The sequence below is a fragment of the Aythya ferina genome (genome assembly GCF_964211825.1).
Source record: "Aythya ferina genome assembly, chromosome: Z".
In the NCBI taxonomy this organism is placed as follows: Eukaryota; Metazoa; Chordata; class Aves; order Anseriformes; family Anatidae; genus Aythya; species Aythya ferina.
Genome location: NC_140299.1, coordinates 74077720 through 74104837, shown reverse-complemented (window position 1 = coordinate 74104837; position 27118 = coordinate 74077720). Strand labels below are relative to the sequence as shown.

At 35.3% G+C, this 27118-nt stretch overlaps 1 protein-coding gene across 6 annotated transcripts in view; it reads left to right on the top strand.

Annotated features, from left to right (window-relative positions):
• The window catches only part of SHOC1 (shortage in chiasmata 1), a 46498-nt gene that overhangs the window by 13753 nt on the left and 5627 nt on the right, over window positions 1–27118 (top strand). For 5 of the 6 annotated variants that reach the window (XM_084504482.1, XM_084504483.1, XM_084504484.1 and 2 more), the window contains 17 exons: window positions 400–507; window positions 2707–2836; window positions 3482–3576; window positions 4579–4821; window positions 5938–6357; window positions 8845–8964; window positions 11739–11915; window positions 13227–13334; window positions 15037–15224; window positions 17728–17800; window positions 19249–19318; window positions 19842–20026; window positions 20559–20664; window positions 22475–22586; window positions 23616–23737; window positions 24675–24768; window positions 25838–25969. In XM_084504482.1, the coding sequence (XP_084360608.1) occupies window positions 400–507; window positions 2707–2836; window positions 3482–3576; window positions 4579–4821; window positions 5938–6357; window positions 8845–8964; window positions 11739–11915; window positions 13227–13334; window positions 15037–15224; window positions 17728–17800; window positions 19249–19318; window positions 19842–20026; window positions 20559–20664; window positions 22475–22586; window positions 23616–23737; window positions 24675–24768; window positions 25838–25969 (2483 nt within the window). The remainder of the gene's footprint in view (window positions 1–399; window positions 508–2706; window positions 2837–3481; window positions 3577–4578; window positions 4822–5937; window positions 6358–8844; window positions 8965–11738; window positions 11916–13226; window positions 13335–15036; window positions 15225–17727; window positions 17801–19248; window positions 19319–19841; window positions 20027–20558; window positions 20665–22474; window positions 22587–23615; window positions 23738–24674; window positions 24769–25837; window positions 25970–27118) is intronic. The other variant, XM_084504485.1, reaches the window with a different exon arrangement.

The window sequence follows — 27118 nt, the reverse complement described above, 5'->3', positions numbered from 1 at the left end:
AACGACACAGCCTCCACTACAGAGGTTTGAGGATTTTGTACATAACAGTCAGTCTATTCTTTTGTATTCTGTTTTAGTGCTCTTTAGTTGCAAGAGAACCTACATACAAAGACACTTAGTAAACTACATTGATGCTACCTACTTGTTCCAGACATCACATCACGAAGAATTTTGAGTAGTGCAGATGCTGACTACCTTACCCTGCAATTTTTTTTTGTCACCTGGAAGGAACAAGACTGGGCACTGCTCTGATCAGTCACAACATCTGGTGTTACTAAGCATAACCTTAGTTTTTCATGATGATAAATTTTGGAGATCCACTATGTATTTTTTTAATTGCTTTGACAGTAAAAAGAAATAAATGGTTTAGTTATGGCACCTTTTAAAATCTATTTTCAGATATTAAAGCAGAAATTTCAAACAAAATTGAAGTTTCCAAATACTGTCCCATACCAGGAGAGCTTTGCTCCAGTAACAGCACAAGTATGTTGGAATCCTGTGAGTCAGGTAGGAAGACCTACACCCAGTGCTAGTACTTAAAATAATTTTTCAAGCAATTGTCCCATATTCTGTTCTTCACACTTCTTATCAACTCAAAGTTTCTGTGTTAGGGTGGTTTTGTCTTGAGCTTTTATGCTGTTCCACCTAAACAAAGTTGTATGTAGTAAATCTCCATCTGGAGATTTTTTCCTTGCAGGATTAACTTTAATCTGAACCTATTCAGCTAGCTGCCTGCTCTTTACTTATAATGCTTCTGATATGCAGGAGGAGCTTAAGCATAGTAGGTTTGAGCAGCTTGGGACTCTCCTGTATGTAGAAATAACAAGTTGACCATGGGCATGTTTAGGACCTTGTCCGTTCTTTCAGTGTAGATGAGTGCTCAAACAATCTTGAACTGTTTTTAGAATAACATAAGAGCGTTAATCTTTGTTTCCAGCTTGCTGGCTTAGCTCCACTATTGGATCAGGCAAGATTCAATCACAGGGGCACAAGGAGCTTCTGTATCTGTAGGATACAGACCTGCAAAACTGGATGTGCGTTGCTAAGACTGTTTGCTAATGGAAGTTAACATAGGCATCAAGTGTCAAATTTCAACAAAGATACCTTGCAGTCTTCTCCTCCTTCTTAATTTTGATATTTATGAATTACCAGAAGTGCAATATGTTTGCCTGGACTCAGAGAATAAACAGTAATAAAATAATGGCATTTTTTATAAATGTTTCATTGTTTACCTACCTTTCCTGCTAGCAATGGAGAATGTTTATTGACAAAGGAGCTGAGACACAAGAGAAATCACTCAGTCTTTTTTGTTTTTAAGAGGGGAATGGCACCTTGAGTGTAGGCAGAATTTAGCTGATATAGTAGGTCAGAACAGTTCAGTCTCAAAGGCAAAATAACTAGATGAGAACAAATATGAGCAGTATCACTAAAAGAGAAATAATTGTTCTTTTTAGTTGTGGAAGGAATTTTTCCATCCTGAGATCAGCTCCTGTTCTGTTCAAATAAAAATGCTACAATTTTCTCACTACAAAAATTAAAATGAAATAAAATAAAATAAAATATAGTAAGATAAAATGTGAAACTGCAGCTGAAGTTCTCTAAGCATCTTTTGTTTCTAAGTAACTCGGAAAGAAATTACATTGATTGGAAGTCTGTTTCTTTCTTTTGTAACAGCTGTAGTTTCTTTTGTTTTCAGTGTGTAGTGTTATATTATTTGGCTTACTAACAGTGTCTTGTATCCTTCCTGCCATACAATCTGCTTGTTAAGTTGGCAAGGAGCAGCTGTAAGCAGCTGGGCAGGTAGCTAATTCACAGCCTGCTGTGTGCCAGTTGGCCAAACAATGTGCATATGGTGATTGCAGCTGCTTACTGCCTGTTGGAATGAGTAGGGAATTTGTTACAAGTGTTTTTTTTTCCATATGGGAGCACTAATTTACTTCAATTTTTTTCTGGCTGTTTGTTTTCCCAGAACATGGAGGAACTTTTTATTTGTGACCTTTACTTTCTGGTCAAACATAACTAGAAATATTATTAGAAGAATACCAGAGAGGCAATCACGTAAATATTTAACTACCAAGGCAATCGTGTAAACTCACAATTTTTATTGAATGACACCAAAAATCCACCAATTTGCAATTTCCATTTTAGATTTTAATCAAAAGAAACAATCCATTAAAATATCCACATTTAGTATGATTAGCAAAAAAAGTTTATGAAAGTAACTTGCAGGTACTTGTAATGTGCCAGGTTTGTCTGTGTACTGTGTTTTAAAAATGGTGTTGTGATTTGTTTCAGTTGTCACACCTATAAATTACCATCTAAGTAGCTTCATTTATGTGGGAACTAGTTAAGAATGCCAACAATGTTCATCGCTTAATACAAAACCTTAGCCACAATACCGTAGCTGCAATCATAAAAATCATCTTACATGGGAAGAGTAGGTAGCCAGAATTACATCACAGAAGGAGTAAAGAAATGAAATCTACATATTATTATCCCCAAACTGTCAGGAAATTAAATGTGGAGTATGTCAGTTTGGTTTTTACTGCTGAAGTAGTGAATTGTCCCATTAAAATATTTTGTATTGTAATGTAATCTTCGCTAGTGTAAAATCTCTGAGTATGTGTGTTTGTTTCATTCACATGTGGCTTTGTGAACTGTATTAGATTTTTGTTTACTATGGGTGGGGCTTTATGCATTTTCTAGCTAAACATGTTTCGTATCTGCAAGATGAAATAGAAGTACCTTTAACTCCTTTGTGCAGACAACAAAGATCACAGGTGAATTTTATATGTGTAGGACTTCAAGAAGAACCTATTCCTCTTTCTGATAACAGGTAATGAAAACTTTGTACTGATAAATCCTGTCATAGATACTCAAAATCATAAATCCCCAAAATCAGTGCAAAAATAGCTTTAGTCTATTTGTGAATTGGTAATCATGTGGTTTTAGACAGCTGCATATATCTTCTGTTTTGTCTTAAAGAGTAAACAGAGCAAAGGATTGGAATTTCATGTTCAAAGAAGGGCATTGAAGCTGGTGGAGGGTCTAGAGAACAAGTCTTATGAGGAGCAGCTGAGGGAGCTGGGGTTGTTTGGCCTGGAGAAGAGGAGGCTCAGGGGAGACCTCATTGTACTTTACTACTGCCTTCAAGGAGGTTGTAGTGAGGTGGGGACCACCAAGTGATAAGATGAGGGGAAATGGCCTCAAGTTGTGCCAGGGGAGGTTTAGGTTGGATATGCCTCTGAACTGCCACTTAGTTCATGAAGCAGTCTTGATGGTTCTCTCACCCCCTCCCTCTTAGAGTGGTATTGCATGAAGTGACTTTGTATATACGTAAGAAACAAATGCAGTGAATGAGTGAATGAAATGAACATGAAATTTGGAGAGAAGGTGGATCTTTAAAAACTTTTGTATAAATCAACTAGTTTCAGAATTCAACAGATAATTCACACCCTCAAGTCTTGTTTTATGTTCTTAGCATTTTCATTACAGAGCCCTCTAGAGAATACTTAGAATGCTTGGTATGGCAGTCAGAGAAATACCGGGACAATGTGAGCTCTCTTTTGCTTGTCGGTAAGGACATATTGAATTTCTAATTGATGTTGAAGAGTTCCACACATGTATGGAGAAAATACAGTGAAAAAGATAACATTACCTTACAGAACACATATTTTGAACCTCTGGAGTTTACCCTGTTAATGTAATTCTGTTTTGGTTTGTTTGATTTTTTTTTAAATCTTTTTTTAGAACAAATAAAAAATTACATAGAATTACATATGGCAACATAAAAGTTACTATTTTATCTTCTATGGAGATAATTTGAATGTAGTAGGAGTTCTATTTCATTATAAAAATGTTCGGTTCAGTGCTATTAATTACATTTAATGAAGGTAGTAATTTAAATTTAGTAATAAAATTTGTTGAAGTAACTCTTTTCTTGCTGCTCTTTTTCCTTAAATAATGTTTCAAAATGTGTATCAAGCAATAGAAGAATACTGTTAATGTAAAATAATGTTATAATTTGACCAGAGTAGAGTTCATGTTAGGGGGCAAAACATAAAATAAGCTACAGGTGATTTCTGACAGCACCAGATTACTCGTTACCACTGTTCCTTCATTTCTTTTACTTTTCTCTATTTTGCAAGTCTCAGGATTGAGTAAAGAACCTGTTATGCTGTCCAGTTCATTTATACATTTATACATTCATTTTTTGATTTTTGACAGTTATTTATCGTGGGCTTGATTATTTATTTATTTATTTTCCTGTTAAGGATTGTATTACATCTTTGTAAGTATGACAGGTAAATTCACAGATAATTGGGTCATCTGTAAATTTAGTGATGTAGCTACACGATAATAGAGCTGAAAAAATTTACAACCCCCAACAACTAAAAAGCAGGCTTGCTCTTTCTACCTATTTTCCTTTTAAGCCTATCAACAGAAGCTGTGTTGCAAATTAAAATATAAGCAAGGGGTATGCATAGTAGGTAATGAGTACCTGGGATTTTTCTTTTCCAGAGTGACTTTCTGTTTCCAGCTTTCTAGATTACTGATCATTGATTTCTGTTTTTGTAGAGCATCAGACCTTTAAACTCGCATATCAGCATCATTCGCTCACGGAACTGAAGGAAGTGCTATCAATTGATATAGAAGCACCGATGCTTACCTCGCTAGAGGAGGACTGGTGGATTCATATGGGATTACATCCTGTCTGTGTTGATACGTTGGAGCTATTCAATATGGATTCCAGGCATACAAGCAGTTTGCTTCCTACAGAAGTAGAAACATTCACGCAATTTAAATCATATCAACTAGAACGTAGGTATCTTCCTTAAAAATTAAAAAATACGGTAACAAGGCAAAGATAGGTTCTTTAACAGAGAATCACTCAGGGACAGCTGGATACCTCCATCAGGAAAGGAAATGGAAGATTTCTTGTTCTAAAGAACAACATATTTTGTAACACTATGAAGCAGAAAAATGACTATTGTATAGATATACTTGCACAAACTTGCAGTAATAAAAGTTTTTAACTACACAGTTATTTTTTCTAATAATGTGCAAATGAAAAGTAGCCTTTACCAGCCGTAGTACTTTTTGTTAAGACAGTTTAATACAGGAGAATTTCTTTTGGACTGGATTATTTTGATAAAGCAAACATCATATAATCCTTTCAGCACCAGGCCAGTGGGAGGGTGTGTTACAGTGAAAATTCTTTTTTGTGATGTTTTTCAGAAAAATTTTGTCTGACTACAGCTTCAAACAAACTGCTGATAAATATTAGAATTTCTAACAGAGCACTATGCGTACTTAGAATCAAACAGAAAATGCAAAAAGTTATTTAGAATTTTGTATATAACTGTGGCCTGACTTCAGGACTGTCAGTGTGGTTGTAGAACTCCAAGGAACGCTAGAAACATAACAGATTGTGATACAAATAGGCACAACTCATGAAAAAATGTTGTCACTTAATTCTTTTTAGATATTGGAAAGTATTTAGTTACTGTGTTTAACATGGATGTGCTGCAGCAATGCAAAAATTACAGTTCTAGTGAAGCACTTCTTTCAGAAGGTGGTAGTTGCATGCTTTATTTTTTTATTCCTCTTATAAAAAATTCTGTTAAGCTTTTAATCTTTTTTCTTAATCAAATGCGTTGCATCCCACTTCTTAGAAATCTAACACCTGGAAGCACCATGCAAATGATGATAACTTACTAAAACAGTAGCATGGCCTTCTGTTTCTCAGCATTATAGGTCTTGAGTTAGGACTAATCAGTACAGATTTCCTAAAATCAGATTCTAACAATCCAGGAATCCAGAGGGATAAAATACAAAAATGCTGTCTCTATAATTAAACCAAAACTGTTTATATCAAGCAGGAGGAAGAAAAAAACGTTCTGCATTACAGTGGAGTAATCAAATCTTATTTTTTAGGATGGCTTGAAGAGAAGAATTCCATGACAAATCAGGAGTTGTTTTCTGCCAAAAGACATCAGTTGGACCAAGTAACTAATGGGACCTTGCCTATAAATGCTGCATCTTCCGTCAAAATAGACAGTACAAGTACCCCTGTAGAAGAGTTTGATGGAGGAAGCATACAAAAGAGTAAAGTAGAAGAGAAAATTTATTTCTTAAACCAAGGAAAGAAGACACTCAAATCACTTGAAGCAGTCAGCCCGGAAGATGTATCTTTTAAAGAAGACAACTCTTCCGAGGCTCAGAAGCCTGCGTCATTCCCACATGCGACAGAATGGGACAATGATGATTCTGATCTGAGCAACTTTATCATGCTGAGATCTAAACACACAATCACTCAAAGAGAGGAAGAAAATGACGTAGATAGTCCTGAAAAAGGTATGTGAACCAATTTATTGTGCCATTAGTCCAGGTTTAGTTTTTCTTTCTAATACCAGTTACAATAGATGCTGGTAGTTCACACTGGTAACACTTTTAAGATCTTTAATGTAGCTAAATTTTCATCTAAGGTTATTGAGTTTGTTATTCTTTAGATATATTTGGGTTGTTTTTGTTATGTTTGCTTGGTTTTTAATAAAATGTGCATGACATTAATCCTATTCTGAAAAGTAACTTTAAATGGTACTTACTGCAGAAGATCTGAACACCAGGAAGCACTTCTTTACTGTGTGGTGGTGGAGGTTGCCCAGAGGGGTGGTGGGGTCTCCTCCTTGGAGATCTTCAAAAGCCACCTGGACGTGGTCCTGGCAGCCTGCTCTTGGTGGCCCTCCTTGAGCAGGGGTTGGACCAGGTGACCTCCAGAGGCATCTTCCAACCTCAGCCGTTCTGTGGTTCGGTTTTGTCTGTGTGTCGTGAGTCAGATCTCCTGACCTCTGTGGGTAAATCATTAGAATTAGCATAGCCTAGACAATGAACAAGAGTTAAGGTTCTACTCTCAAAACAGCTGTTGGAGCCAGTTACCTTGATGCAAACCCCAGGAAACAATGAGGCAGATCAGAAGTTAGGGAAAACAGTTATTGACAGCCCTCTTCTCTCTGATAATAGTGCTTATGAGACAAGCTCACGCTAAAGGTAAAATTCATTGCAGGAATGGAATATAGGAGAGAGGGAAATTAAGTCAAAGAAAGTCCTTGTGATTTTTTTTCGTTTTGTTTTGATTTATGGTACATTGGGAGGCAGTGACATATTTCCAAACTCACTTTTCATTATAAAACTGTATGAAAAAAAGAGCATTTTTCATTGTTTGGACCTGTATAATGGAGTCCTGACAACAGCTTTTATCTGTGTTTCAGTTATATGTCCCCAACATTTAAAAAAAAATAAAGGTAAATAAAACCTTTAAGCGATAATTCTTAGAGAATCAAATTGGTACATTTACTTAGCCACCTGCTTATATAATCTTATGGAGCAAATTATTTCTCAGTCAAATTCATCAGTAGCCATCTCTGGTAGACGTGCAAAAACCCACTCTCATGTCATCAGAAAGCAACAATTCCCACTTTTAAAAGTCCCAGAGCAGGGTATCTAACAGGATACTTTTGCTACCATCTAGTGAACTCTGACTAGAACTGCATCTCCGAAGAAGATGCAAAAGTTTTGAAAAGCAATCTATGTTACACTTCCAAGCAGGGAGCAATAAGCCTGTGGAGGTTTAAGTTAAATACCATGTAGAAACATAAAATTTTACAGGTAGACCACAGTGTAATAGATTTGATATATCTGATAAAACAAGAACACGTTAAAATATATAGTCTTAGCACATTGATTTAGGAAACATGTAAATTATTGTACACTTCTTGTGTGGATTAATGTCTTACTAAAGGTCATTCTAAATTTAGCTGAAGATAAGAAATTCTAGCACAGCTTGTAGGGCTGTTTCTCTTTTGGTATTCTTGGTTAGCTTATTTATTAAAGATGCCACTGTGTATAGTACTTAGGTTAGAAAATACACAAGAGGAAAGTAGTAGAATAAATTTATTGATCCAATTTTGAGCCCTGTATTGCTTTTCAAAACCAGAAGACTTTTTTAACTTAAGAAGTAGTTTTTTAATCTTCTCTTTTTATCTCTATTTGCTCAGTTTGCTTTCTGAGGAAACTGAAGTTCTTAACTAAAAATAATCAGCAATATTTAGGAGGCACCTATTCAGCCAGAACCCCTTTCAGAAGTAAAGAGATAGATCTGTCAAAGGAAGTTTTGTGTACAGAAGAATATGTAGCTCCTGTATTAGTATTTATAAGGAAGAAAGGAAGGAAACTTTACAATGATAACAACTTGCAATAGATTGCTGTATGATACCAGGGAAAAAGTTACTTTTGATAAGCAGTTTTTCTTTTATTTTTCTTCTGCCATTTGCAGCTTCCATGTTCTTTCTGGGTCACTTACGTTATCTAACCCTTTATACTCTCACTCACTCTGTTACCTAAGGTTTTCCACACTGACAGAGGTATTTTTTGTTGTTTGAGCTCCTTATGGTCAACAACTTCTTTGCTCTCATGCATATTTTTTATCCATATAAATTTATATGAGCTTTACTATAGAATTACATTATTACAGAGCCATAGTAAAAGCTCCTGTTTTTTCCCAACACTGTATTTCTGGCCTGAAGGAGAGGAACCTGATGGAGCCTGACTTCTTGGGAAGTACAGGCTGACAGTGTCACATCTCAGTCTGTCTCAAAGCTTTTTTCCATAATATACGAGTCCATGGAAAAAAAGATGTTTGTGAAAAGAAAAAGTTGTATGTGTCATACACACTACTTAATCTGAAAATGTATTTATATGTAGAATTGTTTACAAAAAGTTTTCTTCGTCACTGAGATGGTTGTGTGATATTCACGTCTACATCTTTTCTGTGGTTTGATTTAGTGCAACAACCCAAAGAGCAACATTTACCTGATCACAAAGAGGAGATTTCTGTGTGTGAGCCTGTAAGAGCAGAGAAAGAAGAGAATGAGAGCAGCATCACAGCTGAAATTCAAGCATCAGGTACAGTATTTTTGGATGTGCTTTATTTTATGTAGTATTGCAATATGATATAACCTTACATTAAACAGTGCCATTCAGGCAAACCTGAAAATTATTAAACTTAGTATCTCCTGATTGTGTCTGAGAGCATTCCGAATAGGTGGATATTTATGTGGACACACGTGTGAGAGCAAGCAGTGGAATTCTGTCTTATGGCTTAGGCAAATCCTATGCAAACCGAAACATACAAGTTTTGAGTTATGTCAGATATCAGTCAGCTGGTATGAAATTTCTTCATGCTAATCAGTACTCTCAAACTACAAATCTGCATTTTTTTTCTGACAGGTAAGTGAGAGAGAACCAGGGGCAGAATGGATTAGCAATGCTCTTGTAGGAGATGTCTGCAGCAAAAATACAGTCTAACAAAGTAATTGCGCTGCTTTAACGCAGTAGCAATCCACCATAGGCTTAGGGTTTATCTGATAAATTATTGAGCCTTACTCAGTGAACTCATGCTGTTGTACTTTTCAAGACACTAATCAAAGAACATGCACTGAGAACAATTTCTTCATACAGTAGAAATAGTGGGGAAGAACTACCATTTGTCTGAAAAGGTATATATATATTTATTATATAGATATATTTTATAGATATTAGAAGGATATTTACCTTATATATCTAAGATTATAGATATATTTAGATAAATATATTTTTCCAAGATATTTTACAGGCTCAAAGCAAACACATCATAAGCACACCCAACCCCATCTGAGATGGGTTTATGAAGTATCCAGAATTAGATTTAAGCTTATTTTTAAAGCTTTTTTTTTTCTTGTATATAACTTTGGAACAAGATTTCTTTAATATACTCAGAAAAAAATCTCTTCAACAATTAAAATATATATATATATATATAAATAAAATTTTGCAGCCTGGGACTGAATTACCTATTACAGTCCTTGAAATGCAGTGTGTGTTTTAAACCATGGTTCAATAAGGTCAAGTGCAAGGCGCTGCATGGATTGAGAGCAGCCCTGTGGAGAAGGACTTGTGGATACTGGTGGGTGAAAAGTTAGACATGAGCTGGAAATGTGTCCTTGCAGCCCAGAAGGCCATCCATGTCCCAGGCTGCATCAAAAGAAGTGTGGCCAGCAGGGCAAGGGAGTTGATTGTCCCCCTCTACTCCACCTTTGTGAGACCCCATTTGGAGCACCACAACCTGTTCTGGGGCCCCCTGCACACGAAAGATGAGGATCTATTTTCTGGATCTATACTCTGGAGCATCATGGCTCCAGAGGAGGGCCACAAGGATGATCAAGGGGCTGGAGCACCTCTCCTCTGAAGACAGGCAGAGAGAGCTGGGGATGTTCAGCCTGGAGAAAAGAAGGCTCCGGGGTGACCTTACAGCAGCCTTCCAATACCTAAAGGGGACTGACAGGAAACCTGGGGAGGGGCGCTTTGTCAGGGAGTGCAGTGATAGGATGAAGGGGAATGGTCTTAACCTAACAGAGGGGAGATTTAGATTATATATATGGAAGAAATTCTTCACTCGGAGGGTGATGAGGCCCTGGCACAGGCTGCCCAGAGAAGCTGTGGATGCCCCATCCCTGGAGGTGCTCAAGGCCAGGCTGGATGGGGCTTTGGGCAGCCTGGGCTGGTGGGAGGTGTCCCTGCCCATGGCAGGGGAGGGCTGGATGAGGTGATCTCTAAAAGTCCCTTCAAACCCAAGCCATTCTCTGGTGGCCTTGCACAGGAAGGAAAGGAATCTTTCTCAAAAACAAGCTCTAGTCAAAACATAAATTAGAAAAAGTCACACAAACGTTTTTCTAAATAGTGGAACAGTGATGATACATGACTAGAAATATGCTTTAAAAAGAAAAAGATACATAAATGCAGGAATGCCTAAATTAAATCAATGTGCACCCAAAATACCACAGTATCTGACCTATATCCATACAGGATGAAGAACTGGTCATAATAATATACCTTTCTTTTAGAATGCTTAAAAATATGACATTGTTAACTTTTAGGAGACAATGCACTGTCCAGATAAACTTAGGTCAACTGTTAGTCAAATCAGATTATTCATCTAGGTCAATTGAAACAGTTTTTGAAAAATAATGATAAATCCTGGAAAGTGAAGACTCACAGAAATCTCATCTTGTTGACAAGGTCAACTCAACTGTAATGATGTACATGTTAAAAATGGGTAGTAAAGAATTTCAACCTCTTCACTGTGGAAAAAATCGACCTTTTGACTCATTCAGCATTTAGCAGCTCATCCTGGACTCTAATAGCAAAGAACTCGGTTGTAATTCAGAGGGAATTGTAGAGTAGCCACAGAAAACCCATGAAATTATGAAGGCACTGAGAGATTGACTTGCTTAGGTTTGCTAGACAAAGACAACTGAAGTTAAATGCCAAGAAGGGAGAAGGTCTGTATAAGTTGAAATTATAGTAACAAATGGATATAAATTAAGTCTAAGTGCAGACTACTGAGTGGAAGGAGGTAGCTAAACAATAGTAGTGGAGTCAAAATTCCTAACTATCCATCATGGAGTTTGATCACTTTGTAAAGTGGATGGAATAATACAGTTACCTACTGGGAGGAGCAACTTAATTCTATGACCCAGCAGATATGCTCTGCACCATGCTGAACATTTGTTTTTTCCATTAATGTTACAGCTTTCATGAGGAGGACAGTGTTCTTTCTGCTTTAGTAGGTCTCTTGAATATCCTTGTCCAGTATATCAAACCAAACTTTGTTACTATGTTTTATTTGTTGTGTTATCCAGAAAGCCAATACCAGGCATACTGTCTGCTGGAAGGAACAGCCACCCCTATTTTAAAAGATTTGACATGTCTTGGTGTTCTTGCTTCTATAAGTTGGAGCTTTGACAGCATAAAATTTGATCACACAAGGTTTTTCTTAAAACAGCAAGAGAAAGTGATATGCGATCGTTTTAAAGAAGGTATGTCTTTAAAGAAGGTGTTTGATAAATTAATGATAAAACTTTCAGCAGATTATCCTATATGGTTACTGTAGTTGATTTCCTTGTTTATTTCCAAAATGATATCTCATAGCTTTTCATCATTGCATTTATTTACCTAAATATTATAATACAAGTATTCTAACTGAATTTCATTTTAAAATGTATTGTGTTCTTTTCCTTCCTAAGCACATAACTTGTATTTTTGAACTAAAATTTATGTTGACCCTAATAAACAGAACTAGCTAATTATTTCCCTCAATCTTTTTTACTACTATCTTTAAGTCTGCTTTTCATTCATTAGTTCACTTACACTGCAACACTCACATCTTTTCTTTCTTAAGATAATGAACTACACAGCTTCCTGTGTGCAATTCTCAAAAATGCATTCCTTCTTTAGACTATTAACTCCCCCCTGTTCAGTCAGGTCCTTAAGATTTATTCAAAGTGTGTATAGAATATAGAATATGTATCTCATAGATCATTTGATTTACTCTGTGAGTCAAAGATGTCCTCCAAATCATAACCAAATTTAAAGATTCATGTCAGAAAAAGGTTAATTGGATGTGGATAAGGGAATATCAGAAACTTAGACATTAAATGGATCTTTACTGGAAGTCAGTGGGAACTTTTCTCATGATATATGTGATGACTTGCAGGGTAATAATAATTTGTCATAAAGAATGTGACTTTTACAGTTTAAGATTTGTTGAAAGGGTTCTATGAAATGTTCAAATTGAGGTTATCACTGATTTGAAGTTGTTTATTGATTAATGGATAATCTGTCATTTTGATTTCTCGGAAAAATTTCCAAAATATTTGGAAAATTAGTTAGATGGAGTTACAGTTGTATTGAAAATTTTAGTTATTTGACTAGTCACATGAGGAAATAGTAACATCAATACTTGGGCTTGTATGAAGGACCAAAAGATAGGGAATGTATTAGTTTCTGCGTGCATTTGAAGATTGCCTTAAAAAAATCAGCAGGGCAATGTGAATTTGGTGGCAGACCTGGGGGAACTGTTATAGCCTCCTCCAGCAGACACCACCTATGCCTACACAGCTTTCAAAAATCACAGCTTTCCTGTGTGCCACTTGCTTTGGATCAGATATCATGGGAAAGTTATGCTGTGTCGTATCTATTTCAATCACCACTAGCCTTTCAAGGTTATGTCAGTTCAATTGTTTTTAATGAAAATTATGAGAGATTGAGATATTTTAAATTATTTTCATAAGTATAGTGTGATTTCTGAAGTGTTATATAGACCACACCTATGTCTTCTATTTGTAAAGGTAAAGTAGACGAGAAAGAGATCACGCTGTTCAGACACGCTGCTCTGGTGCATCTATTGGTGACAGTTCGAGACCTTCTGTTAACGTGTGGCTTGGACACAGCACTAGGTTTGTTTTAAATAGTGAACCATGATACCCAGAATCCCTATGTTCTGCATGTATTCTGCAGTCCTTTCTTCATGTCTGTAAGCTGTGCAAGTTCACCATCAGTAAACCTCTACCATAGCTTCGGTGCAATTTTCAGCTCCCTTTGCTTCCTTATTTCTGTTCCATCATGAGGTGTGAATTCACAAGAGATTGGACTTTGGTGGTATGTATGCACTGCTTATGTTATTACATGGATGTGCCTAAGAAACTTTTGTATGAATTTCCACATAACATGATGTGTTTACTGGTCTCCCAGAATGACAGCTTTTCCTTGTAATTTCTGTGTAGAAACTGAGGAACGTGCAAACATGACAGATCCTTTGTTGTTTGCAATCCACCTTCTGAGAAGTTGGAGTAATTTCCATTTAGAAATATTCTTAGGCTCATGAAAAATGAGGTACTTAAAAGCAGGTGCATTTAAAGCAAAATCTTAAATACTATCTAACAAGCATATAACAAAGCAGGGAGTTTGAACTTACAGTCCAATTCTTAGTACTGGACTCAGGCTGTTTTTTGTGCTTTTCTGCTATTATGCTATTTTGATTTTGAATATGAAAGTTCTTAGTAACCTAATTTTATGCCTGAAGTCATAATGTTATGCTTTTCAAGTTCCCACAGCTGTGTATTGTGAATTTTCAGAAAGATCTATCAGGGTAGATTCATAAGTGCGCTTTGAATGCCCTAAATTCAGGCTCCTTCTGTTTATCAAATGAGATAAACAGTTCAGAGTTTCTAACTTCAGTTACTCTGAATTATCCATTAACAGTGGGTTTTCCTTAAAATTGACTTAAAATGAAAACGTCAGCCATAAACTGAGCTGCTGGGAAAAGAAATAATTTCATATTTGCTTAAATACTTCTTAGCCCTAAAAAAGCAGAAGAAAATACAGAATGAATACATGGGTTCTTAAAGTTAACTTCTTAAAGTTATTTTCTGTGTTGATTGTAATCAAAAGGAGGAGGAGGGAAACAGGAGAAATTTTTCCCCCTTTGTTGTAGCAGAAGTTGTAGCAGAAGCATTCATACATGGCTTTTCAGGATTACACAGTACCTGTCCATCCAGAGCCCAGCAACACCTGCCACAGGAAACTGCACAAGTAAAAAAGATCTTAGAAAAATCGAGACGTACTAAATAGGCCCTGTGGTTCTCAGTACTGTTGTGATCTTGTGCTGTGATGTCTGATTCATCAGATAGGTTTCTTAGATCTATTTTTTGCTTTATGCATTTTCGAATAAGCCTGGTGTTGTTCACGATTTATGTGCAAAGGGCATCATTTGGGGATGAGAAGTAATTGTGATAATACAAACAGAGTGATGAAAACATGGGACAAGTAAAGCTTTAGAGAGTGGGAGTTTTTTAGTATAAACCATATAGACTAATTAAATTTAAGAACACAGTTCTGGTATCTGCAGCTATAGAAAGCTGCATTCTATACCTCTAGCTGAAATCATATAGAAGACATTATGGAATGTTTGGCAGATGTATAAAGGGCACTTATATACCCGATTAGTCGTAATAATACTCTTCCGTATTGGTCAGCAATTAAATTTTCAGCATTTTTGTGCAAGGTACCACCATATTTTAAACATATGTGTAGATTTAAATAAATGCAAGCCTTGGCAAATACCTTTTGTCTCTGCAATTGCATTTTTTCTTGGTTTAGGATATTTGTCTAAAGCAAAGGATATCTATAAAAACATCTTAGAATCCTGTTTGGATAATATCTGGAGGCAGCTGAAGGTTGTACAGTACAGCAGCCAGAAAAAGCATGAAATCAGTCCCAAAATAACAGAACTTCAGCGTCAAATGTTAAATTGGATGCAAAGTTATGGAGAGGAACGCAGTGCTAAGGTTAGAAATGTAAACAATCTCTTTACACAAATGAAACTGATTAAAATATATTAACTGTTACAAAACCATCTTTCAATGAGAGGTGGTTTATGGAAGGAATCTTTAATTACCTTTCCAATTCATGGTATCTGTTAAGTAAGGATAACATAAAATTTAAGACCTCTATCAGAAGCAGTGCAGGTTTGTGTTTCACCAGATCTCCCCTTGCTGCAAGAGTGAAATAACATGCATAAAACTTTTAATATTGGATGGGCTTCGTTTTAGTGCAGGTGGTTTTGTTCCTCTAGTAAATATTTGCATTACAACACTTACTGAAAATTGCATTATAACTTTTTATTTGACAGCTCCAATCTTCTTCTGGTTCAGAGAGCCATATCACAGGTCAGAATGGGGTACTTGTATGGTGATGTTCAGAGCAGAGACACCCTGCAGTGTATGGATATTGTTAACCACAGCCTCTGCTTGACCCCTGGTCTCACAAGGGCAGAGCAGAAGGGGACAATCACCTCCCTCACCCTGCTGGCCACGCTTCTTTTAATGCAGACTGGGAACACAACTGGCTTTCTGGGCTCTAAGCCTGCACTGCTGGCTTGTGCTCAGTTTTTCATCCACCAGTACCACCAGGTACTTCTCCACAGGGCTGCCCTCATCCACTCATCTCCCCACCTGTTTTTGTCATTGGGATTGCCCCTCATGCAGGTGCAGTCCAGAGGGGTGTGCAAGAAGCTGTTGAAATGGAATTCAAAATGGAAATGAAACAACCAAAACAAAATGTCATTGATTGTCTCGATGCCTGTCCTTCAGTATTCCCTCTAAGCTGTTTTCAGCATCATTTTGTTGTTCATAACAGTAACACATTTTGCTTTCTGGTAGTAGGATTATGCTGTACTAGGAGATGTTTCACAACTTTCTCATCTGAGTGTGAGCTCAGTGACAATTTTGACTTTCTTCTGAACTCCACTGGATGTGATTTTTAAATATAACTCTCCTGAGTGTTGACTTGCTTGCTTGACTTTAACTTGAGATTGTGCATATGTACCTGTGAAATTCAAGAGTTTGTGTGATTTTATTCACAATTATATGATTATGCATTATTCACTGACATTCAGTGTCAATCAAACAGAATAGGAGAAGGAGTATTCCAGCTTTAATGAGAAATGAAAGCTCTATTATATAACCCATTTCCTACTCTGTCACATGACATCAGCATCAGTTAATACGATGTGAAATACAATACTCTGGTTATTCTTTTATTCAACAAAATTATTATTGATACAGGATTATAATACAGAATTTTCTTTGTAAGCAAGGAGTGCCTAACAAAATAGAAGAAACAAATTTGAAATGAGCTTCTGATCTTTTTCTTTCATTTTGTTTCTTGACTATGTAGGATATCAGTAACAATGTCATCTAGCTCACTGCAAGATACAATGTTATTGGGTGGTGTGGGGAAAAACAAAACAAAACAAAGAAAAATAGGTCATCATTTTAAAATGTAGTTTTAAAACTGCAAAACTGCTTCAAAACGAGCCAGTGTGTTGTCAGGTGACTGATCCATGCACCAACATGTGGAAACTAATGTTTCCTTTAAGCTTGTCAGGCAGACTGATACCTCTTCTGATAAGATCTATCACAGTGTCAACATTTACATGTGTAATTACCTTGTGCCTTTAGGTCTTAGAGTCAGATGTGTCTTCTTAAAAGTCTTACCTTGTGTATACCATGAAAAGTGCCTATGAAAGTTCCATCATTCAGAGATGATGCTACCTGAAGCTCAAAGTCTCGTATGGGTGTACACATTCTTATTTAAATACTTTGATTGTGTAACACAAGTTCAGTCTGTATCATTTGAAATAGTGGACAAAGTAAAACACCTTCTCCAGTAGTGATTTCTTTTTTTTTTTTAAATATGTCAGTTTGGTAGATTGTAATCCTTACCAGCGTTTCCATCCTCACCAGTATTTAATGAGTCTCAAACATAAGGTATCTTTGGCAGGAAGACTTCAATACACTCCGTTTTCAGTCTGAAAAAATCTTTCTAACTAGTTCAGCAGTACATCCTGTGCCTCCCAGTACATCACCACCTTGCAGGCTGAATTCTAAATATCTTTAGTTTAAGTCCATAAGATGTGACAGTATGTAATCCTCTAATGTGACAGTAATAATCTGTCTAGTGCAGCAGTAATATTGTGGCATAATGTCTTTAGATAATACCTGTAAATAGCATTTTTACTTTGAATTACAAGTTCATGGTTGAGATTTCTACTAGGAGAGCTTTGTTCATAAAACTTAATTATGGTACTGATGTCTTCTGTAGTATAATTTCTCCAGCCTTTGTAATGATACGCATGTACGCTTGTCATTCTGGAAAGTCCTGAGGTTTCCATTCATGTCACCTGCCTAGTCAATCTCATGGGTTTTGTGCAAAGGCGAAAGGAAGATGTATGTAGGTAGAAAGCACATTTTTGCAGTACCAGAACTACTTTTATTTGTCCTCTTCCAGATACTAATCATAACAAGAATGGACTCTGAGAGAGAAAAAGCTGCTCTCGTTCACACTTTATCTACAGTAGAAGGTAAATACTTATCATAATCTATTTTTGAAAGAAAAAAAAAAGAGGGCTGTTGGTCTGTGCTTAATTATTTTTCTTTTTGTGTGCCTTTTTTTTCAGGTGTCTCTCCTTTTTTCTCCTCATCAGGGACCTTTCTATATACTTTTCTTGCTGTTTTCTGTTCCCAAACTCTTCTGAAAACCTTTTTTTATTTCTTGTCATTGTATTTTCCCCCGATTAAGAGTTTTCTTATGTTGTTTTATGTTGCCAGAGAATGAGAGCTCATCTGTCAAGTCAAAGATTTATTTAACAGAACACAAAGGAGATGTGGGCACCCCATTGCCTAATTATAATTGTGTCAATTGTCTCAGTCAAATTGTCTCTCTGTTTTTATCCGATCCAGGGTCAGAAGTTTTCCTCCTGGCATGTGTCTTAAAAGTAGTTTAAGGACAATTTAGAAGGCTTAGCTAAGCTCCCTAATGTAAAACTTTAAATGAGTATTTAGGTAATTTCCTTTCATCAGCTTTTTGCTGCCTTGTTTGTTAATTTGCTAAATATATGGGCATAAGCTGTAGCAAACTATTACAGTCAAGAAAAAAATATTTGTTTTCTATGTCCAAGCCCCCCTGATAAAAGTAGCACTGTCATTGTTTTACCCATGAGTAATTTTTGTACAAGCTCATCTTTTGTACAACATCAGAGATTCAGCTGGTAAAACAAACCTGTTTCAGGAAGACTGTTATTTGAGCCTGTATTATGTTTCGGGCATGCTGCTGATTCCTTTCATACTGCTTTTTAAAACTCACTTTTTGTAATTGCTTCTTGCTTGAACCATATCAACAGTGTCATGTATTGTATTGTTCTTTCGCCTTTCAAAATAAAGTTAAGTTTCCTGTGCTCTTAAAAGAAGAAAGCCTATCTCTTACAGTGTTTTGAAAGGGAGGAGGCATGTTCACTATGCTTTCACTAATTATAATGATATTTAATGGAAAGTATTTGATTTGTTTTAATGTGTTAAAGCTTGGTTGCAAACACAAGTCAATCCAACTAAGTAAACTTTTCAAGAGAGGCATTTGTGTTACACAAATACCCATTTTTAGCTACATCTTCCAGATATACTTGTGAGATTTGAAGCATACAGAACGCATAAAGGAATTTAAAAGCTAAATTGACTAAAAATACTGCCTTTTGTACTAGCTTTTTATTTTTCATTTGAAAGTAATAATAAATAATACTTCAGTTATGAGACAGAATCTAGTTCACATTACTTCTGCCTTCAGTTCAGAAATGGAAGTCTCCAAATCATTATATTTACTACTGCAATACAAACTGAAATTATGTAGGACTTAATGAAGACAGACAATGTAATACAAAAATGTTAATAGCCTGTGTTGTTCCACTTTACTGCTTACTGCTGTGCATACCAGCAGAAGCTCATTTATTTGATTAAGGCTTTAACTCTTTCTGTGCAGGTTTAAAAGCTATTGATTTGAATTATGAGAAAAAAGGAACCTTTCTCAGTTGCAAAGATGTTGTAAGCAAGTAAGTTAAATTCTGGATGTTTAAGAACATAGCCTGAACTCTCTACTCAGGACTAGCTTTAGTGAAACCTTTGTTCATTTTTATGGAAGTATCCTGACAGGGTAAAAATTTCAGAATATGGATCTACAGTTTCATTTTGAGAGAAGTTTGCCAAAACTCTAGTAAAATGCTTAGTTTTAAGATTCAGAGCAATTTCCCCTGCAGTTGCTAATGAGTGTTTTAGAAAAACTCTCCAGTGGGTGTAAAAAAAAAAAAAAAAAAAAGCATAATGTTAAATTTGACAAATTATGATGTTGGAAAATATAAATAATTTAAGCAAATAATTGGAGGGGGGGTGTAGCTTTTAATTTTAAAATGAATTTTTGAAGAATTATGGGTTTTAAATTTAGGAAGGGTAAGATCTTTTTGTAAATGATTTTAAACAACTAAAATTCTTCAAAGTAAAAAAAAATGTTCATTTTGTTCCGAGTGTAGTTCTACCTGAGCAAATTTTTTATATTTGTTGTTGTTGTGTTTTCTTAAGCCTCAGTAGATATTCCTGTGTTATTGTACAAAATCAGCAAATTGGAGCTGACTTTCCTTGGACTCACTTCTCATTAGTGATAGAATACGACTATTCTGAAAATTCTTGTTGGAAAAATCGGTGTGAAAATCTAAATATTACTTACGTGACTTTTAAAACCACCCTCCCTGAAACAAGACAAATGGGTAAGCACTCTCCGGACTTCTAATAAACAATTAGGCTGGCATATTAAAGGAAAGCATTTTCAGTTCTCTGAAATACTGCATGCAGGTGTTTGTGGAAGAGAATGAGTCATAAGCTATGGAGGGTAAAGCTAAGCAAATAGTGCTGGTTTATCTGTACAGAAAGTTAGGAAAGTGTTTGTCTTAGGATGTGAGCTTAGTTTTGGTCAGGATGTGGTAGTAAATGTTGATCTCTTATAAAAGACTACTGCCAAGTTTACAAGTTGTTTACTGCTGATACAAGCTGTATCCACCCTTCCTCATCCTAAGGGAATGTTGATCTAAAAGAATATAAGCTACAGCTTAGTTTGAAAGGGATTCAGGAGAGTTTAATTTTGGAGAAAGAAGAAAAAGCACATAATGGAAGTATTTTAATGGGGATGAATGAAAGCAGCATTTATAAAAGATGCATCCATTTAAATACATGAAATGTATAAAAACATGAAACATGTTTTCTTTTTAGTTATGAAACTATTATGTATATACACTGTTTCAGGGAATCACGGTGGTTCCTTTCTTCTGGAGGTACAGATTCCCTATGTGTTTCTCACAACTGAAGGTCTTCTTAATATGCCTGATTTTCTTCAGCTTTTGGAATCCAAGTGAGTGAAAATGACCTATTTACTAATGACTAATTACTTTCAGTTTTCCAGGATATATATGATCTACATAGCTATAAAGGATATGCTGCTGCAATTAGTGAATTAGCACTGCAAGAGACAAAAAGATAATTTCTCTACCGAAGCCCATGCTTTAATTCTATATATTCACACGGATGTCAACCAGAGCAAAATTAGCTGATTGGTTAATTTTAATGATGAGCTGGAATTTTTGATTAAAACAACCTTTTAAGTTGACTACTTTTCCCTGAAAGTCACATTGTTATCACAAAACATTTTTTGCTTCACTCTTTCTTTGTGCTTTGAAGACTTTGTATTTAATTCTTTGTATAAACTGCTTTGTGATTTGGGGGGGGGGGGTGTTGTTAAGTACCAGAGCTGTGGAAAAAAGTAAAAATTTCATTTTATGATGCATCACAGTTTTTGGAACAAGCTAAATTTTAAAAACTATTTGTAAAAACTAAAGCTTAATAGTCACCAAATCTTGAGTAACTTCAGCCTGTACAAAAATATGCAAGTTTGTAAATCATTATGCATGTGGACTATTTTTTTGGACAACATTTTCTTGCATTTTGCTTTTTCTCATAATAAGTATCTATTAAAAGTATCTTCTATCACAAGGGGAGAAAAGGGGGAGAAGAAAGAACTAGGAGACACAGCAGTGTCAACTCTTAAACCAAGTGCCAGAGATACGTATAGTTGATTTCACCATGCTGCCGAAGAGACTTGCCAGTTTGGATCCTAGAGTCAGCTGTGAAGGCATTTTAGAGCTGTAACTGCAGCTTAGCAGGCAAAGAATAATAAAAAGAAATTTTTGATGTTTAAAATTTGAATATTCAATTTGACATCTGCTTTTTGACATACACTGACCTGTTCAGATCCACTGTTCAGCCTGACCATAAGCTAAATAATAGGAGCTGCTTTTCAGTATTTTCCCACTAGATCTTAGCACCAAGGAAATAAATAGATAAATGAATTGAAACAACAGAGCTCATAGCTCTTTGTCTGAGATGCTTACAGGTCGCTCTTTTTGTTGTTGTTCAAGACTGAATACACAGTCCATACAAGTCTCTAGGAGACTTACTGCTGGCAGATTCAGGTTTAGGTCCCTTGTATTTCCCAGGGATGAGACCAAGTAGTGTGACTGTTGTTTGTTCTCAACTTCTCCCTTAGTCAGCCAAGACTCTTCTAAAGCTCTAAGCATGTGATGCTAATTCAATGAGTCTTCCCTAGCACAGCTGATGAAGGGATGCTTTGCTGCTGGCAGTTTGCTTTCACTTAGAAAAAAAAATAGGATAATTCAAATGGCAGTCAGGGGTCTTTCACTCAACTTGCTTTCCCTGTGCTGCACAATTGTGGAAGAAAGAAAGGAAAAGCACTATACACTTAATTACTCCAAAAGAAGATCAGGAGATTTTAATTGTTATTCCAGAAACTTCAATGTAAGTATATTTGCTTGGTTTTTTATCTTAATTTCTGTATTAATAGTTTTTGACAAGTTCAAGGTCTTTTTAGCAAGGTCATATTCCATGCAGTTAAAAATGCAATTGAATTAATCTAGTAGTATTTCAATATGTCACTGCTACATTGATGTTTATTCTTTGAATGTGCCTCAAAGTTAACTTGAGCATATTTAAAAGGTCATGGTACGTAAAAAAAAAAAAAAAAAAAAAAAAAAAAAAAAAAAAAGCACTTATAAAAATTATATTAAGAAATTTGTTATTCGTTTCCTTTAAGAAAATCTCATTATTTTACTTAACCGAGGTTTAAGATCAGATTTTGACTTGTTCAGTTACAGCATTACCTTTGTTGAAAGAAGCTGCAGTCACTCCTTGAGGCTATTTGGAGACACAGATCGATATGTTGTGTTGACAATAGATGAACGCACTGCTATCTTTTTGCAGGTACAAAAGGAAACTAGTATGTCCAAATTCTTTAATGTCTTATATTGCTTCGAGGCTGTGTCTGCACTGTTCTCAAATATCTTTTGTTCCTCTTAATCATATCAAATTCGTGCATTGTCTCATGACACAAGTTATTTCCAAATAGATTAGCTCCAAAATTCTGTGTGCGCCAGTCTGACTAGTTTAAAATGTTCCCATCTGTACCTACTTCTTTTCTTTATTTTTTTTTTCCACAGAAGTGTCACATTACACCTCAGATTGGATTGTACTAGATATGGTTAAAAGATGCATAGATCATAATAAGCTTGTATACAGGAATATTGTAATAACCTATTAAATATATGTGTGTGACTTTATCCTCCTACCATGTTGCATGTAAATTTCTCCCATTTCCAATAGTTATCTGAATTAGTCTAAAGAATAATTTGCTCCACATTTTATAAAAAGTAATAGTTTAGATGACAGCACAGTACATCAATCCTATTACATACAAAGACAAGTGACTTTACAGGTAGAAGAACTGTTAGTGATAAAGAATAAAATAATCAAATAGAACTGCAGATAGATATCTGCAAATACAGATAGATGTTCCTACATGCTACTACTGCAAATGCTTCTGTAACTAGCAATGCTCTACTATATAAATTAAGTGCAGGTATAATATGATTGATATAGGTCACGCAAATATCTCAGTTTATGACAGTATTTTGCAAGTTTTGTATTTACAGCTTTGTTAAAATTCCCAAAAATCTTAGAATACCCTAAAAAATCAGTAGTAGTGTCTCCTTTTTACAGGAGGGAAAAAAGGCATGAAGCTGTGAATCAGTTTTTCAAAGGTCACACAAAATAAAATTTGGGAATATAACCTTTTTTTTTTGACTGACAGATAGGTCATTGATACTTCTATTATTTACTTGTAACAATGTTTGATTTCACTTCTGCATAATACAGCAGTGCATACTAAAAGCTTATGACAGTCATGGTAGTATGTTTGTTTATGTTTTACTTTTTATGTTAATTTTATGGTAGAATATGGATGAATTAAATTACGAGAAATCCTGTGACAATATAATATTGAAGCTGACAGCATTATCACTCCAATATACGTGCTGCTGGGTTGTTTTCTATTCCAGAGAAAGACTGAGTTTAGAGTAAGTTAATACATTATTTTGTTATCTTGGTATTTTTAAAAGAAAGTTATCACTAAAGAAAGGTGAATACTAGAACAAGCTAGCAATCTTTGTTTTTGAATTAATCTGTGGGGCCACCCTTCTCTTGGAAGAATCTGAATATTGTGAGTTTGTATTTCTAATGTGCTTTAGACATACTGCTTTGTTACAGTGTTGTCATGCCCTCTGCTAAAAAAATTCAATGGAGGCCCTAAAAAAGTCAGCAAAGATGTTTCTTCATATGTTAAGTTGTTTTTAGTCCTACACAAGAGGTAAAGAAATTGAAGAAACGTTTGTAATAAAATAAGAGATTTTGATGCAGGTAATGTTAACATGAATGTTAACATTTAAAATCAATAGGTCCAAAAATTTCACAGAATTAAGGATATTTAACTACTGGAACTATTCTTTTTAAGTGTTTGAAGTAAATTAATACCTACAAATACACATTTATGAATTACTTCTGCCTTGGCATCCCTGTACAACAGGGAGACATTCTTCAGGTGTACTTCCAATCCATCAGTAGGTTTTTTGCTCTGGAAGCGCTACTTTTATAGATATAGTTCATAAGCAGTCCTTTGTTAACTATTGTGAGACTTTTTCTTTGACCAAGTGGTAAATTTTCCTTGCATCACCTTTCCCCTCTGTATGATTTTTCTCCGGTGACTGACCCTGGTTCAATTCTTTGCTTCAGGCCAGGCTTTCTTTCCTGTAAGCTGACTCCGTTTTCTTCCTTACAATGCATCCTTCAGCACTCAGTCACTTAATGTGTCCTAATTATCTTTTCACAGATAATAATGTTGAGGGAACTGTACCCTGAGTTCCAGGAAATGAGACATTTATTAACACAGCGAACAAATATTTTGCAGCTATTACATGTGCATATTAATATTATTGGCCCAATGAACTGTTTTTACAGGTACAGTCTCAGGGGAGATACTCTGCTTAACCTGGTAATTATTTATGCCACGCTGATTGAATTAACACAAAAGTCAGAAGACTTTGAAGTGAAGGTAATTTTTTTGGTATTTTAATTTTCACTGTGTGATATTTCCAAAGTGTTTAGCAAAGTACGCATTCTCCATCAAAAGCATGAAATAATTCAATATTAGAGAAAATAATATAGAGGACTTTAATTCAGTACTCCTGAAGGGAGAAAAAAAAACTATGGTTGACTACAAAAACTCAGTGGGAAAAAAAACTCTGGTTGACTCCAGTACAAGCTGCATTGGATTCAGATGGAATTTGGATAGTATTTTTACTACTAGGAGTGAAGAAGTAAAGTAGTAAGTTGAGTTTTATAAATATTGAGAATGTGTATTAGTCCTGTCTATGCCTTAATTTGAAGTTTCAGATTAACATTGTTAATAATGTAGTAGAAAAGAAAGCTTTCATTTATGCTGCTATGTCAGCTTGCTTGCCTCTTTTTTTTATTATGTGACAATATCAATTACCTTTTTTTTCTTTATGGTTCAATAAGTGCAGTATCTGGAATAATTCACCTTTAAAAATAAGGGGGCAAAAGTTTCATGTCATACCAAGTTGTTGTCTGTAACCTGATTCTTTTGCATGCGGTAACATCTTATTTGATAAATTTTTAGAATGTTTTTGCACACGTTTGTTTCAAAATTATCTGGTTAAATGAAAGTTCAAGGGAAGACACAGCTTCTTTCAATCCATGGACAGTAATAGACAGTTCATTTGAAAATTATGTACACCTTCAAAAGGTTATATAACCCTATCTTCTTAAACTATTTTAAGCGTCTCAAACTTATCTGTTTTATTAGAAACTCTTACCCATAAATGTAATAACGTATAATTAATAAGAGACCTATAGAAGCAACTAAATGTCACTTACATGGGATTTGTAAGTGTAGTTTGGAACCAGGTTTGTGGTCAGAGGTTGAACTTCCACCTCTGATGAGCATGGATCAGGTTTTGTTACTCCACGTTACCAGGTATTGTGCTTAGGGTCACCTTTCATCTTTCCCATTTGCTAACTATTGTAATCAATTACGACATTTGGAATTTCTTCGCAGAAGTTTTAACCATAATAACCAAAATATTATGTATCACTTCTAGGTATTTCTTATGCCAGGGATTGAAGAGGCAGCACTGTTAATTCGTCAGATTGCTGACAACGTTTTAATGGCATCTAGTATCAGTCCTCCTGAGTGGTTGGATAAATCCTGGCTTTCTGTTTTGCCTTCTGAGGTTTGCTTATCTTCCTGATAAATTACACTGTTTTCTTCCTGTTTCTCAGACTCATTTCTAGGTGGGATGTTTGTGCTGTTTTGTTAAAATATATTATTAAAATAAGCATTTTATGTTATATATGTATATGTATTGTAGATAGATGGATAGACGCACACTATATATTTATGTGTGTAATGCTTCAGCCATCCTTGTCAGCACAACTATGGGGAAACTTGGACTTTCCCTGTGCCTTAGTAATTAACCACTGGAGATGTTTATCCTCTATATCTGTATATTAATGTGTAAAGCTCTACAGTTCTAGGCACTAAATTTGAAAAACTATCCAAACTGTGAAAAACGATGTGGCTCGCTTGGACAGGAAACCAAATTCATCAATGCTGTCCCTTACTGACATCAGTGAAGTTGCTTCAGACTTGCTTTAGCACAAGATAGTAGAAATGTGCTTAATTTAGTGTGCAGTAGTTGATTTACATATTTATACAGTAAATGCTGGACCATGTCCATTGATCACATTTAAATATTGATGTTCTTTAACAGGTATATTAAGGTTTTCAAATTAAATATATGGATTTAGTCATTTTAAATGGAAGCTTTGAACTCAAGATACATTTTAGCTTTTGAAACATCCGGAAGCATTTTGAATCAGATATTGACATGGTCTTTCAAGTGTTTAATAAAAAAAAAAAAAAAAAAGAGAGAGAGAGAGGAGTCATTGATTATATTTCATCTCTCTTAAAGGCATTAGATTCTGACCTGTTGAGCGCAGAGCTTTACAAATGTCAGCAATTGGAAGCTGACATTCTTAAAATGTTACAGCTTTCAACTCACTGCCCTGTGTATCACATTCAACCTCCACCTAGTAATTCCAGCTTTTGGCACCTGCCTCATTGCTGTTTATAAATGTATCTTTTGTAGAAAAAAATATCTTTGTCACTTTATTTTGACCCAAGTAATAGTCTTCAAAACAGAATAAAGAGTAAATCTGATAATGTGTTTTGAAATGTAGTTTACATGATTCGCTGCTTTCATCTTAATTACAGAAATAATTTTGACTGTTCTTCCTTTTTATTAAACTCTGGTGCAAAAATAATTCTCTTACAAGAACTATACACTGTTATATCTATAGAAAAATAATAAAAATTAACA